The sequence below is a fragment of the Maniola jurtina genome, chromosome 8 (assembly GCF_905333055.1).
Source record: "Maniola jurtina chromosome 8, ilManJurt1.1, whole genome shotgun sequence".
NCBI classification, from domain to species: Eukaryota; Metazoa; Arthropoda; class Insecta; order Lepidoptera; family Nymphalidae; genus Maniola; species Maniola jurtina.
The window spans coordinates 3,189,861-3,203,668 of NC_060036.1; the positions used below are offsets into that span (position 1 = coordinate 3,189,861).

Below are 13,808 nucleotides of genomic sequence, written 5' to 3' on the forward strand. Positions count from 1 at the left end.
CCCACCCTCAACATCTCTCTCACCTGTCACCAAACTGGACAGGCGAGAGACCGGTGGGGCAGCCAGTGACTGGATGGGTGATGAAGCCCCATCACCAACCACCCAACACAGCCACACCCTCCGCTCCTGGGGCAATACCTCATGGGTGCGTCTACTGCGCCCTCTGCTAAGGAAACTCAGAGGGACGCGTGGACAACACCCCCTCCCCGCCAGGTCAATTAGCCATGGCTAACAATATTCCATGAAGAGAATCGTTAACCATGTTACCAGGGTACACCGGCCCAAGCGCTGCTCTTCCCGAAAGGGATTCGGAACACTCAGGCACACGAGGAGGTTACCTGGCTGGTACCTCCTGTAACGGAGCCCTATCCCAACCTCTGTCGGATGAGGCTAGGGCTCCGTTACGGTTGTACAAGGAAGCCTTACGCAAGTAAGTAGGTTTGTTATGTGGCCTTACGGAGTGACATATTCCAAACGAAAAAAAACTCCTTAAAATAAAGAGTAAGAATAAAAAAAAATATTATGGTTCTGAATATGTTATTTAAATAAAATACCAAACGTAATTAGGTTACTCAGGGACATCAATAAAGTATAAGACAAAATTTTTGATCAATGAAACAAAATTTATTGCAAAAAAATGTGTACCGTCGTGACTCGTAACTTCGCCTGGGTTTTGACATAATTTTGAAGTTGGCGCTAAAACTAGAAAGTTATTTGGCAACACTGAATGATAAAAGTACTTTTTCGGACCAAAGCTATTGTACAGGACAAAAATCTGTCTTAAAACAAGTGAAGTAAGGTGGAAAATTCGATCACAAAGTGATTAGGCGAAGTATGGGTGTGTTTGCCTAACTTCGCCTACATCACGCCATAGCATCAATTATTAAACAATTGTATGAAAAACGTCATAGTACAACAAGTCTAAGCAATTTAAAATGTCACAGTCGAATATAAACCTTACTAAAGCATTATAGACTAGGTTTTTGAAAAAAATGTATAGTAGGCGAAGATAAGTAGCGTTCTGAAGTCAGTTGCATACTTTAGTTATAACGCTGATAGGGCTGCCAAAAAACATGTTAACTTACCTCACTGCAAAATAAAGAGGGGTGATGGCTTGAGCAAAAAGGTTTTTTTAATTTTAAATATTTTTATCGTAGGCGCCTAAAATATTTAATCAAAAAAGTCGTAAAAACAATATTTCCATTTTTTTATAATAAATAATAAAATCAGACTCAACTAGGTCAGTTCGACATAAAAGCTCATATTATAATTTAATCCTTATTTTGAAGCTAAATGGTAGATTAAATGTTATCAAAAACAAAGGGAATGTTAAAAAAATTTGCCTCGTAATGATCTTCAAATTCTTATTCATAATAGTATTATTTATTATTCTTAGACATTAAATCAGACTCGGTCAAGCATAGACATAAAAATACAAATATTTAGTAATCAGTTGCTTCTAGCTTAATAGTATAGTAACAAAAAACAGTTATCAAAAAAAAAACAGAATCAAGGTACAATATTTGACTTACAATTCTTAAAATATAAACTCAACAATTACTAATAATCAGGTCAGTCAAAGACATAAGAACTAAAAATAATATAATGAGGCATTCATTTTCATGAAAATAGTATAAGTAAAATAACTATTGTACGTTGTAATTACTCAAGTCGATATTAAATATGATTTGACCTCGTCGACAAATTTTTGGCTCAGGCAGTACTAAAATAATATCATCTAAATGCTTCATAGGCCAAATATCATCAACTGTAGGGTAAGTAAAAACTGATCCTCGGTTAACTTTCGATTCCTTCTTTTTTCTCAGAAATTTGACCTCAGGAATGTTATTTTTTATTGATATTACTTTTCCTACGAAGTGCTTCACACTCTTTTTTGTAACAAATTGAGCTAAAATCCAGGAGTCTGTTTTTAATTTATTATCACTTTCTGTGAAGTATTCAATGTCAGAAATTCCGTAGTGTATTGATGGTTCTATGTTTTCTTGTTCTTCTTTTTGGCAGGTCGCGATGAAATCGTCCATTGTTTCATATTCTGAATCATCCGTATCATCTATTTTCATTTCAATGTCAGTTGTTAAGCTAGATTGACTACTAGATCTCTTCTTTCTTCGTTTCACAGATGTGTGCTTTTGCATCTTCTTTTTTGCTTTAGTAGTTTCTCGACTTATTCTTTCTTTAATTTCATCATTTGGTTCCTTTTCAACAGTATCTGTCATTTCTTCTTCCTCTTCTTCTGTTTCTTGTGTTATTTCTTTTAGGACTTTTCTTTGTTCAGCTACTACTCTTTGTCTCTTTTTAATTGGGACTAGTTTCATGTGTAAGGCAGACCGTGTGATTGTTGTAACCCCTTTCTTTTTCAAATTCCTGTTTCCTTTCTTATTCTGCAGTATTTTCTGAGACGGCCCAGCTTCGATAATGACATCAGAGGTTATAATAATTTTTGTTTGGTTTGTTTTAAGGCAGTCTGGGATTACGTCAATAAATGGCATATTTTCTTTATCATTCCTTGAAATTTCACCCAAATATTTAACATTTGATTCTTGCGACGAGGATGCCTCAGCATTTTGCTTATATTGAAGTAGGCAGTCTGGGATTATGTCAATGAATGGCATATTTTCTTTATCATTCCTTGAAAGTTCACCCAAATATTTAACATTTGATTCTTGCGACAAGGATACCTCAGCATTTTGCTTATATGGAAGTAAGTAAGTATTGACACTCCTGATACACAAGTTTTTGAGGCTTTCAGGATTTTTTTGCATTAGCAATGGCTGCAGCAATGAGTCAGAATTTACCTGCACAGTTTTAAGTTTTTTTTCTTTTTGCCTTTTATTTCTTTTTCCTGTTTTTACTAATTTTTGTTGAGTTGTTAAATCTTTAAAATCTTTTTCGGTAACCGATTTGCCCGGTGGCACATCTAATTTCTTGTTTCGTACTTTTTTATTAGGATCTGCACTGCGAGTCTCCTTCAGCCAGTCTAATAATGCATTGTCAATAGTATATGTCATCGTTTGTTGGTTTGAACCTGCCATTTTACTAATTACTTTGTCGGGGTTGAATGGCACAATGCCAGTGCTTTTAAATCCACTGATTATGTTATGATTTTTTTCGTTAAGTTTTTCCACTAGTTGTTTGAGTAGATTTGGAAAATGTCCCTTGTGAATTGTTGCTTCTCTCGGGTTTTTTATTTTGTAGTTTAATAGAATTTCCCTCCATAGTTTTTTTAAGGGACCAAAATAGCATACATCCAAGGGTTGGGTTAAATGTGTTGAATTTGGGGGTAAAAATATGAAACATATATCATTTTGTTCACAATATTTTACAATTTTGACGTTTATGTGGGACGCTAGGTTATCACCAATCAAAACTTTCTTACCAGGTTTATTTTGAGCCCATGGTAAAATCATACTTTCAAACCAATCTTCGAATAAATGGCTGTCAAACCATCCCGATTTAGAACGGTTGAATCTGGTTCCTTTAGGTCCATTAAGTGTCCATTGTGTATATAAATGTTCCGCCTTATACACAACGTATGGAGGAAGACATTCTCCTGCTGCAGTTATTGCAAACATTATAGATATAGCCCCCTTCGTATAGTTTAACACCCTTTCGGGGTACTTAATTCCTCTTCTGAACAAACATTTTTGGACCCCAGGATTATCTGTCAAGTTTGTCTCATCGTAATTTAAAATATTTTCACTAGGGACGCCTTCTAGTGATGATTTTAAATTTGTGAAGTAATCTCTCATTTCATCGGGACTTTTTTCTGCTCGGCTCCTTTTTATGTTTTGGATCACTCTGTGGGTTAATTTAGGTTTGTTTCTTTTTATAAAAGAGTATGCCCACTTCTTTCCAGGTAATTTGTTATTAAAAATTGAAAGTCGTCCATTGCCCTCCAAATATCTGAAAATGTAAAATATATTACTCTCAACCCAACTATCATTATTTTCCAATACTAATAGAAATGAATAATGTAGTAGATGCCTTAATTCAATAAATCTCTTGATACAAAATATTTCAAACATCACCTGTATACGACAATTCTCAAATCCAAAAGAGTCAAAGGACTGCCATAATCGGCGGCTGCAATTAAAACTTTTATTGTTTCATCTTCCTCCTGATCGGTAAGTCTTGTTGGGCATCCTGGTCTCTTAGGGTGTTTATTATGCAGCTTGTCCAATAAAGTTCGGCGAGGTATGCCAAAGGCTTTTTCTGCATCGTATGACGACATTGTCTTCTTTTTTAATGCTTCCACCGCTAAGTTTATCATAGTTTCTGAATGTTTAGCAGTGTACGGCCGCTTTTTGCGTTTACTCACTTTCTCTTTTTTATTTGCCATTATGAGTAGTTCTGTAATCAATTGTTTCGATTAAAAATCCGATTCTAGGTGATATCACCCATTACCAAGGGACGTGGGCAACCAAGCTTTGCTCAAGATAGATAAATATAGAATAAAAAAATCTCAGATAATATGAAACCTCTCGAATGATTTTTCGCCCTTGCGAATCTATATGGGATTATGATATTGAAAATTTCGTTTTCAAGAACACGATTATAAACAAATATACCACTTATAAATAAATATATTGTATAGTAGTATAAATTATGAAACAAAAAGAGCGACAGCCCTAGGGGCAGGTGAAGTTTGGCAACAAGATGGCCGCCGCTATCCCCTCAATAACATTTTATTCAAATACGACTTCTAAACGTGAATTAGATAGAATATAATAACGGCATAAGAAAGGGGATTAGATTAAGGTGATAATAAAATAAAAAGTTTAGCATTACCTGTTCTGTAACATTGGCTAAAACTAAAGTTTAAACACAGACAAAAAAAAACGTGTCGTTTGCTTCACGGCAAAAACGCACTGGTCACCAACAATGTGAAGTTAGCCACAAACAATCCGCAGAATCTTGCCATAGTTGAAAAATACTATGGTTTTCAGTACTTATATTCGCAGCCTGTCTTAAACTTATATTGGAAACCTTAACTTATTTAAAATTAGGCGAAGATCGGTACCACAGACGAAGTAACGAGTCACGACGGTACCCTATTTTTACATTTATGGTTTATTTATACAATTATACAAAGTAAGGTTCACATGATATTAATGAAAAATAAGAGCGGTTTCAGATGCCAAAATGCGTTTTTCAAAACACGCAAAAATGGTGATCTGAAACCACTCTAATGCTTCCTGTACATGAAGCCGGAGCCATGCCCACAGAATACTTATACTGCTAGGCCATACCGGGCGCAGCGCCCGCCGCACCGCCACGCGCTGGTACCGCGTCGGTTCTTGGATTTAATTACAGTCCGACAAGGCTCTTTTGGCACTTGAGTGCGGACGCAGTTGTCGCTTTATGCCGACACACTGAACTATCAGTCAAGTACACTTCTCGGCGGCTTTAGTTCCGATTTTGGTCACGCGCCAAAAGAGCCTTGTCGGACTGTACGTGGAAATAGGAGGCATACATAGCAGTGGGGCACGCTATTTTACGATTTTTATTTGTTTACACTCACTTTTGCTCTGACGCCGCGCCGGGTTTGGCTACGGCTTCTATTACACTATAAAAAGTTTACAGTCGACGAAAAAAATCATAACGCACATAATGGACTAGTTGCCTACGGTATAAAAACTAGTTCTCATAAAATAACTTATATATTCTAAGTAATCTCATAATATTACATTGTCGTTTTTATTTCGGTATTTTTATTTTGCTTCGGTAAGAAATAATAAATTTTTAACTTATATAATTATTTATAAAAAAATATATATATATAATGTGAGATGTGAAATCTCATACTAAGCATAAATAGTATCGCCGTGTGAATAGAACTTTTTTATTTTCGACTTAGTAAATACAAGTTGAAGTAGGAGCTTTCAAGATCAACTTCATAGTAATTAAGACAAAGTTAATGTTAATGTATTAACATAGTCATTATAATTCTCGTAAAAGAATACTTAGTTTTATTAATACCTATTTAGCAAATCACAAAGGTTTGATAATATAAATTAACTACTGTTATTTTATACAAACTTACCTATTTTATAAGTACTTATACAACACATATTTTTTGGCGTGATGAAAATAATAAGTATTAAAGAAAATGTGTGCATACCTATTAATTTTATTGTTTAAATACATGCGTCATCATGCCTACTTTGTGGAAACATTGTAATATTAAATATGGACTTAATTTTAAATCAAAAAAAGGTTCCAGAAAATCATTTTATTTCAGTAAGTAGGTAAGACCCATCACGAAAGGTCCTTTTCGACGACGACAGACGAAAGGAAGACCATTCGTCTGGACCTTTTGGACTGATCCGAGCATTCTTTAGAGTGAATAAAACAGATTTGGAAAGAAAATAGGGAAAGAAAAACAGTAGATGTGCTCATGGCATGACTCGATTTGACGTGATTCATTTTAAAAGTATCAGTTAACAATGAAATAACTCTTTAACATTCTTCTTATTTTCACCCGACTGCGGCAAATCCAAAAGGAAGGGTTATAATTCTAGCGGTCTATGTATGTATGTATGTATGTATGTGTGTGTGTATGTTTGTATCCAGATTCTGTGTATTCCACCGTAGCGCCTAAACTACTGGGCCAATTTTGATGAATGAGGTGTCAATCGATTTGTCGTAAAGGTCCGGGTGACATAGGCTACATTTTATACGAAAAAAAATTGACCTAACGGATGTTACATGAAAAAAAGTGGGGTCTCCAAATTTTTTTTTGGCTATTGTATCGAGTGGGGTGTCAAATGAAAGAGGAGAAAATTCTGAGTTAATAAATATAAATGTACTACAACATTAAAATATACCAAGCCACAGAAAAATAATTTTACTATAATATTTCAGTGTTTATGAAGACGATCGCAGTCGGGTTTTAGTTTTCAACTTTATCTTGTACTAGAGGATGCCTGCATCTTCGTCTTTTGAAGATCCCATGGGAAATATTTGATATGTCAATTGCAGGGACGCAAGCTACCTCGGTTCCTTTCATGCAAATTGGTTAAGCGGATGGCTATTTAGGAATCCCGTGGGAACTCTTTGATTTTCCGGGATAAATAAGCCCATGTCCATCTCCGGGATATAAGCTAACTCTGTACCAAATTTCGTCAAAATCGGTTAAACTGTTGGGCCGTGAAAAGGTAGCAGACAGACAGAAAGACAGACATACTTTCGCATTTATAATATTAGTATGGATTACACGACGAACACCTCTATGTATTCTTTAGTTTACTACACCCAAGCAGATGTCCAGTTCCCACGTATTCAAATTAAAAATTTATAGTTCGTTCCCCATATAGGGCTATCTATTTTTTAGGCAAAATCATCATCATCAACAACAACCGAAAGACGTCCACTGCTGAATATAATATGTCCATGTACGGACTTCCACACACCAAAGTCTTGCGCCACCTGTGGCTGAATCCAGTGGCTCGCTGCGACTCTCTGGCTGATGTCATCGTTCGCCTAATATGAGTGGTCTACCCACTAGGTGTGATTAGTAGACAATTTACAATATTTAAAAATCCCTAGTAACTATAACTTTTCCCCGTCCAAGTGTTGCACATTGTAGTACGAGTGGTCCGGGAACCGTTCGAGTTCGATATAGTCCATTTCAGTGCACAGCAGCCGTTCTAACATGTTAACTACTTCTTTGAAGTCCGGCCGCGTGGTTGGTTCTGCCTCCCAGCAGTAGTACATGATGTTGTAGAGCTCCCGTCGACAATGTTCGGGTTTCTCTAGACGATGGCCCTCGCGAACCTGGAACAATAACAAGTGTAAATTAAAAATTTATAATACCCCCGACAAGTGAAGGTTACAGTAACTAGAAAAGACCTGATAACTTTCAAACGGCTGAACCGATTTTCTTGGACTATTCCGCGCCTACGATCCAAAGTATCTGAGTTTTCCAAAACATCATTTTCAAATAAATAATTATGTATCAAGGCAACGTCCATCTTGACAGCTTGACATTTGTCAATTGACATAATATTATGAACCTAACGGTTATCTAACCTTCTTTTATACAAGAAAACTAGAAAAGAGCTGATAACTCTTAAACGTCTGAACCAATTTTTTTGGATTATAGCTAAGAACACTCTCGATTAAAGCCACCTTTCAAACAAAAAAAAGTAAATTAAAATCGGTTCATTCGTTTAGGCGCTACGATGCCACAGACAGATACACAGATACACAGATACACACGTCAAACTTACCCTCCCTCCTTAACCCCTCTTTTTGGGTCGGTGGTTAAAAAAATCTTATATAAAAAGAAAATCAGACTGACTGACTGACTTTTTTTTATTTTATTTAATCTGAGTCCGTGAAAATACCAATATAAAAACTCAAACCGAACTCTGATAATTATATCCTTACGCTCATGCTTACGCACTAATCCGACCTCTGATCCAAATCCAAGCTTTTCAGTGGGCATCTTTGACAAATCTACGTTATACCTACTCCGATATAAATCCGAGGCACATCCGAGATATTGTCAGGGCAATTACGCACTGCATCTGATCCGAAACCGTGAAAATACGTTCTGAAGTAGTCATAGAACTATTTGTATGGTAGCCTACGCACTAGCTCCGACTTCTAACACCGAGTTCTCTCCGTCATCCGTGAGAATATCTCAGATGTGCTTCGGATTCAAATCGGACATAATTATGACGTAGATATGTTAAAGATGTCCACTGAATTGCTTGGATTTGGATTAGAGATAGGAGTGCGTAAGCAAAATCCGAGTTCGGTCCGAGTTTTTATATTCGTATTTTCACGGACTCGGACCGCTCACGGATGCCAGAGAGATATCGGATGACAGAAGTCGGATGTAGTTCTTAAGCTACCATACAAATAATTCTATGACTACTTCGGAACGTATAATTTAATAATTAATACTACTGTCGTCAACAATATTGTCAACTAGCTGACGCCCGCGACTTCGTCCGCGTGGATTTAGGTTTTTCGAAATCCCGTGGGAACTCTTTGTTGAACGTCTTCCGGGATAAAAAGTAGCCTATGTGCTAATCCAGGATATTATCTATCTCCATTCTGAATTTCAGCCAAATCCGTCAAGTAGTTTTTGCGTGAAGGAGTAACAAACATACACACACACACACACACACACACACACACACACACACACACACACACACACACACACACACACACACACACACACACACACATACAAACTTTCGCCTTTATAATATTAGTGTGATAATAATCAGAAGATTCTAAAAGCCCCACACACCTAGTATAATATAAATGTACCTACTCTTTAAGATACGATGTGACAGGATTACCTACCAATAAGCAAGATCTTATCAGGTGGAAAATGTTAATGCAATCGCAAACGGAACGCATCCTCTTTGAAACTTGGAAAACATGGAAAAGTTAAATAGCTTTTCCAGGTGTTATATTATTTATAAGCTCGTTCTAAAGGCTATAAGTTTTTGGAAGCGATTTCATATTTGAAATGGCGACTCCCATCAAGTCGGCTTAAAAACTTTTTTCTCGTGCAAACATTCGATAATTTGCCACTGGTAAAGCCAAGTTTCAAAATTTGCAAATGTTCAATTTTTACTAACAGATGCTTGCGACTTTGAGTGGATTTAGTTTTGTCAAATTCCGTGACGACTCTTTGATTTTTCGTAACAAAGAGTAACCCATGTCCGTCCTCGGGATGCAAGCTAATCTTGTACCAAATTTCATCAAAGTCGGTTTAAATCAGACAAATAGATAGATAGACAGACCGACCCTTTCGTATTTATCATAATATGAGGAAGGAGACGCAGGAACGTGTTTGGTGGCGCGCTCTTGGAAAAGCCTAAGTATGTCCAGCAGTAGACGCCAGTAGTGTCCAGTAGTAGGTTGATAGAATGGAATGGAATATTAGTAAGAAAACACTTCTATGAATAACCAAGTTAAAGTATCTTCCTAGTGCGGAAAACAAGAAAACAGGATTAGGGTTCGAGAGGTACGCGTGCTGAAGCATACAGCGGTGAGTCTATATATTTATGTACCTTTCTCATTACATCCCCGGCGGATAAGCCCGGGTACGGCGTGGAGCCCAAGGTGACAATCTCCCAGAGGAGAACACCGAAGCTCCATATATCTGACTTGACGCTGAATATGTCATCGTACAGCGATTCGGGTGCCATCCATCTGAAAAAATCCACTTTTAGAGAGACAATTTCGCTGATTAATTATTATATTGCCCTAGATCTTAAAATTGGCCGGATATTAATTAATCTTGTCTTAAACTTGGGAGTACCTATTATATTTGTTTCCGAAGTTATGGATCCTTGAAATATTTTGAGATACCTACTTTGAATTTTGGGCAAATTTTGAAGCAATTTTGTGAGTAAATAAACTTGGAACAGATATAGGTACAAATAAATATATCGCAAAATTCGTTGATTTTGCGATATATTTATTTGTACGAAAAGTTACACATTATTTCATAATACATTTCTTTATTGACTAAATAAATAACATAATTATTATACTTATATTATGTCTAGTTTGTTTAAAATATTGATTGGTTTTGTTATAAATTAATATAGTGAATGTCGATTTGAATATGTTCCGCCCGTATATGAGTATTGAAATAGCATGCTCTCACGCAAGAGCTATCGAAGAGAACTAGGAATAGGATAACTTGAGATATAGCCATAAACCTGACATTGTCTACAACACGACCTCACCAGATTGCTGTGATCCCACACCACGTGCCACATCTGACACGTGTTGGAACTTTTGACGCGTGTTTGCTTTACGCATACAACGTGACATGTTATTTGTTTGCCTATAGTTCATGATCCGGCCACATACGGCCAACAACGCGATGTTCAACGGCGTTTCCCCGTGGTGGCCACGATCAACGTACACCAGCATTCACAATGCCGTCTGGGGTTAGACGAGCTTGATCCCAATTCAATTGGCGAATTGGGTATTAGACGTTAACCGTCCAAGTGTGGCTACTCAGTTAGTCGAACGCGTTGATTTTACGTTGATTATCGCAATAATTATGGTGCTGTTGGGCATTGAGGTTAACCTCAAGGTAGCCTCAACATTAGAGAGAGAGCCTGCGAGGACCAAACCTTCGTTATTTTATAAAAGCTGAAAGTTTCTCCGCGCAACTTCCCCAACACTGGAAGAAATCTTCTTCAAAGAGAATCCTTCTTCGAAGAATAAAGTCAATTTTTTTATATTTTCCTTAAAGTTTAATAAATTGTTAAAGTAATTGTAATCTATTATGTTCATTCTATTTTGGCAAATATCCGGATTTTTTACATGAAAACTTGCACTTCAGGTTATAGAGAAAATACTTTGAGAGACAAACCAACAACCAAACTTTTCGCATTCATGATATTGGTAGGGATAATGTGTTGACGGATATAAAAAGTAAATGGAAGAAGAAGACAAGTTGTGCTGACCCCACATACCCACCTAGCGTGTGATAAGGACAAGAAGAAGTAGGTATGCCTCTCTTATCGAGAATTACATTTTTGTTCCGTTTGCCGTAGAGACCCTGGGGCCATGGAGTCTTAATGCTAAAAAAAAATTACGAGACATTTCGCTGCGATTAATAGCCTCATCGGGTGACAGAAGGGCTGGCTCATTTTTAGAGTAACGGATCAGCCTGGCTGCTCATCGTGGAAATGCAGCCAGTATTTTTGGCACCATTCCACGCGGGCATGATTTGTAGTAATTAGATAATACTAGCTTTAAGTTTTATTGTAATACTAGCTGATGCCCGCAGCTTCGCCCGCGTGGATTGGTCAGATCCTCTGCAGCATCAGGATTGAGGAGTTGGAATCCAAATTTTTTATGAAACAATGTCGCAAAGTTCCTCTATCGATTAAAAAAGAAATGACGCAAATCGGTTCAGAAATCTCGGAGATTTTGGTGTACATAGGTAGAAAAACACAACTCCCTTTTTGAAAGTCGGTTAAAAAAGTAGCCTATGTTACACCCTGGTCAATCCTCTACTTGTATGTGAAAACCCCGTCAAAATCGGTCCCGCCGTTCCGAAGATTAGCCTTTTCAAACAGACAGACAGACAGACAGACAGACAAAAATTTTAAAAACGTGTGATTCAGTTATGGTATCGTTCAAATAACCATATGAGCTTAATATGAGGTAGTTATTTCGAAATTACAGACAGACACTCCAATTTTATTTATTAAGTATAGATTTTCAATAGACACGAATCTGTTAACAAAAGAAGAAGAAATATTGGTAGTGATGGGTAGGTAATGTTTACCTGATTGGCAGTCGTCCGTCACTCTTCCGTTCGTAAACATGCGTGTCGGCCACGTCCCTCGCAAAGCCAAAGTCTGCCACTTTGCACGTCCTCTCCTCGGTGATGAGCACGTTGCGCGCTGCCAAATCCCTGTGGATTATCTGTGGAAGAAATGCTTAACGGATTAAAAGCTGAGGTGCCACGATGTTCCGTTCGTTTTGCTTTTGCCAGTTTAGTGCCTAGTAATCCGATAAGAAGCTTCGCTTCAAAAAATGTTGAATCAAAAATGGCTTTAAAATCATAATATCTTCCAACACTAAGGTATGGGTGAGGTTCACTGAACAGGACATGCAGTGCGCGTTCACTTCAGCGAGAGAGAGTGCAAGGTCAGTGTACTTAGTGTGAGATTCAACGTCTCATCAACTCTCGTAGAATTTGACAAGAGAGACTTTATTGGAGAGCCTTGCTCAGTAGTGAGCCGGTGTATGATGATGATGATGAATTAGATATACAACCAGCCACTGAGAGATGGTTAACTAACTGATTCGATGTGGAGTTGTCTTTAAAGTTAAAACACATTACCCCTTTAGAGCTAAGGAAGTCCATGCCCCTCGCGACTTGGAAGGCGAAGTGCGTCAAGTCTCGTGACGTGAGGAACTGGCTGCCCCCGTGCGTGTTCCCGTAATGGCGCTCGGCGCGCGAGTCGCGGAGGAACTGTTGCAGCTTACCCAGGCTTACGAACTCCATTATCACCAGGGTTGGTTCCTGTGAACAATTAGCAAAAAGGACATGAATGATTTTTATTTTTGATAAAAATAGTGAGCAAACGAGCAGGCGGGCCACCCGATGTTAAGTGATTACCGCCGCCCGTGAATATTGCACCACCAGAGGAACCAAAAACGTTGCCGGCTTTTCATGAATTTGTTGCAACTCCATGTTGAAATCTAATGAGAACCCCAAGGGAGTCGGTGCCACAGTTTGCATGTGCATGAAAAATACAATCTGGTATAAGGGGTGGTCAAAATGTACCAGGCGCCCAGGTGGTGAGGATAAAATTGTTTACAGCGCGGTGGCGTGCGGTGCGGTTGTAGAAATTGGGCTTGACTAGTCATTGATTATGTAATAACAATGTTAAGTAATAAATCTTCAATGAACTTTGAATAAAAGATTTGAGTTTGAATATTATAATGAAGCATATATAATGAGGCATAGACGTCTTATTTTGCTGGCGGAAATAGGCAATAAGACTACCGTCTTGCATTTCGTTTGCTTCGGCTTTAACACACCTTTTCTGTACAGCATCCTATAAGCCGGACTACATTAGGATGTGTGCCTAGATTCTTCATCACAGTCAACTCTTGGAGTAAGTCAGTTTTCTCCTTTTCTGAAGCGTTTTCTTTTAAAGTTTTTACGGCCACGGTTTGCTCTCCTTTTTTACCTGAAAAAAATGATTAATTTTAATTCTTAACCAAAATCAATAGACTGCACGAGACCGGGAAGTTGGCGTTTTCTGGTCGAGTGT

At 37.6% G+C, this 13,808-nt stretch overlaps 2 protein-coding genes across 4 annotated transcripts in view; both read right to left on the reverse strand.

Moving 5' to 3' along the window:
* Window positions 1–1,186: 1,186 nt before the first annotated feature.
* LOC123867805 lies at window positions 1,187–5,072 on the reverse strand. Its single transcript, XM_045910071.1, has 2 exons — window positions 4,050–5,072; window positions 1,187–3,924 (listed from the first exon to the last, which is right to left on the reverse strand). Exons 1-2 carry the CDS (start codon window positions 4,358–4,360, stop codon window positions 1,647–1,649), a joined length of 2,589 nt encoding a protein of 862 aa, XP_045766027.1. The 5' UTR covers window positions 4,361–5,072; the 3' UTR covers window positions 1,187–1,646.
* A 2,048-nt stretch (window positions 5,073–7,120) lies between these two features.
* LOC123867808 (tyrosine kinase receptor Cad96Ca) overlaps window positions 7,121–13,808 on the reverse strand; it is a 74,862-nt gene continuing 68,174 nt past the window's right edge. For 2 of the 3 annotated variants that reach the window (XM_045910078.1, XM_045910077.1), the window contains exons 7-11: window positions 13,573–13,724; window positions 12,869–13,051; window positions 12,308–12,447; window positions 10,062–10,203; window positions 7,121–7,797 (exon numbers count right to left, since the gene is read on the reverse strand). In XM_045910078.1, coding sequence (XP_045766034.1) covers window positions 7,573–7,797; window positions 10,062–10,203; window positions 12,308–12,447; window positions 12,869–13,051; window positions 13,573–13,724 — 842 coding nt within the window. In that variant the 3' untranslated portion in view covers window positions 7,121–7,572. The remainder of the gene's footprint in view (window positions 7,798–10,061; window positions 10,204–12,307; window positions 12,448–12,868; window positions 13,052–13,572; window positions 13,725–13,808) is intronic. The other variant, XM_045910079.1, reaches the window with a different exon arrangement.

What these genes read in the sequence shown, in the direction of transcription:
- LOC123867805 (XM_045910071.1), bottom strand. Translation starts at nt 4,360, where the DNA reads ATGGCAAATAAAAAAGAGAAAGTGAGTAAACGCAAAAAGCGGCCGTAC. An exon ending in TTGAGAATTGTCGTATACAG is followed by an intron (nt 3,925 to 4,049) that starts GTGATGTTTGAA and finishes TTACATTTTCAG; the next exon opens with ATATTTGGAGGGCAATGGAC.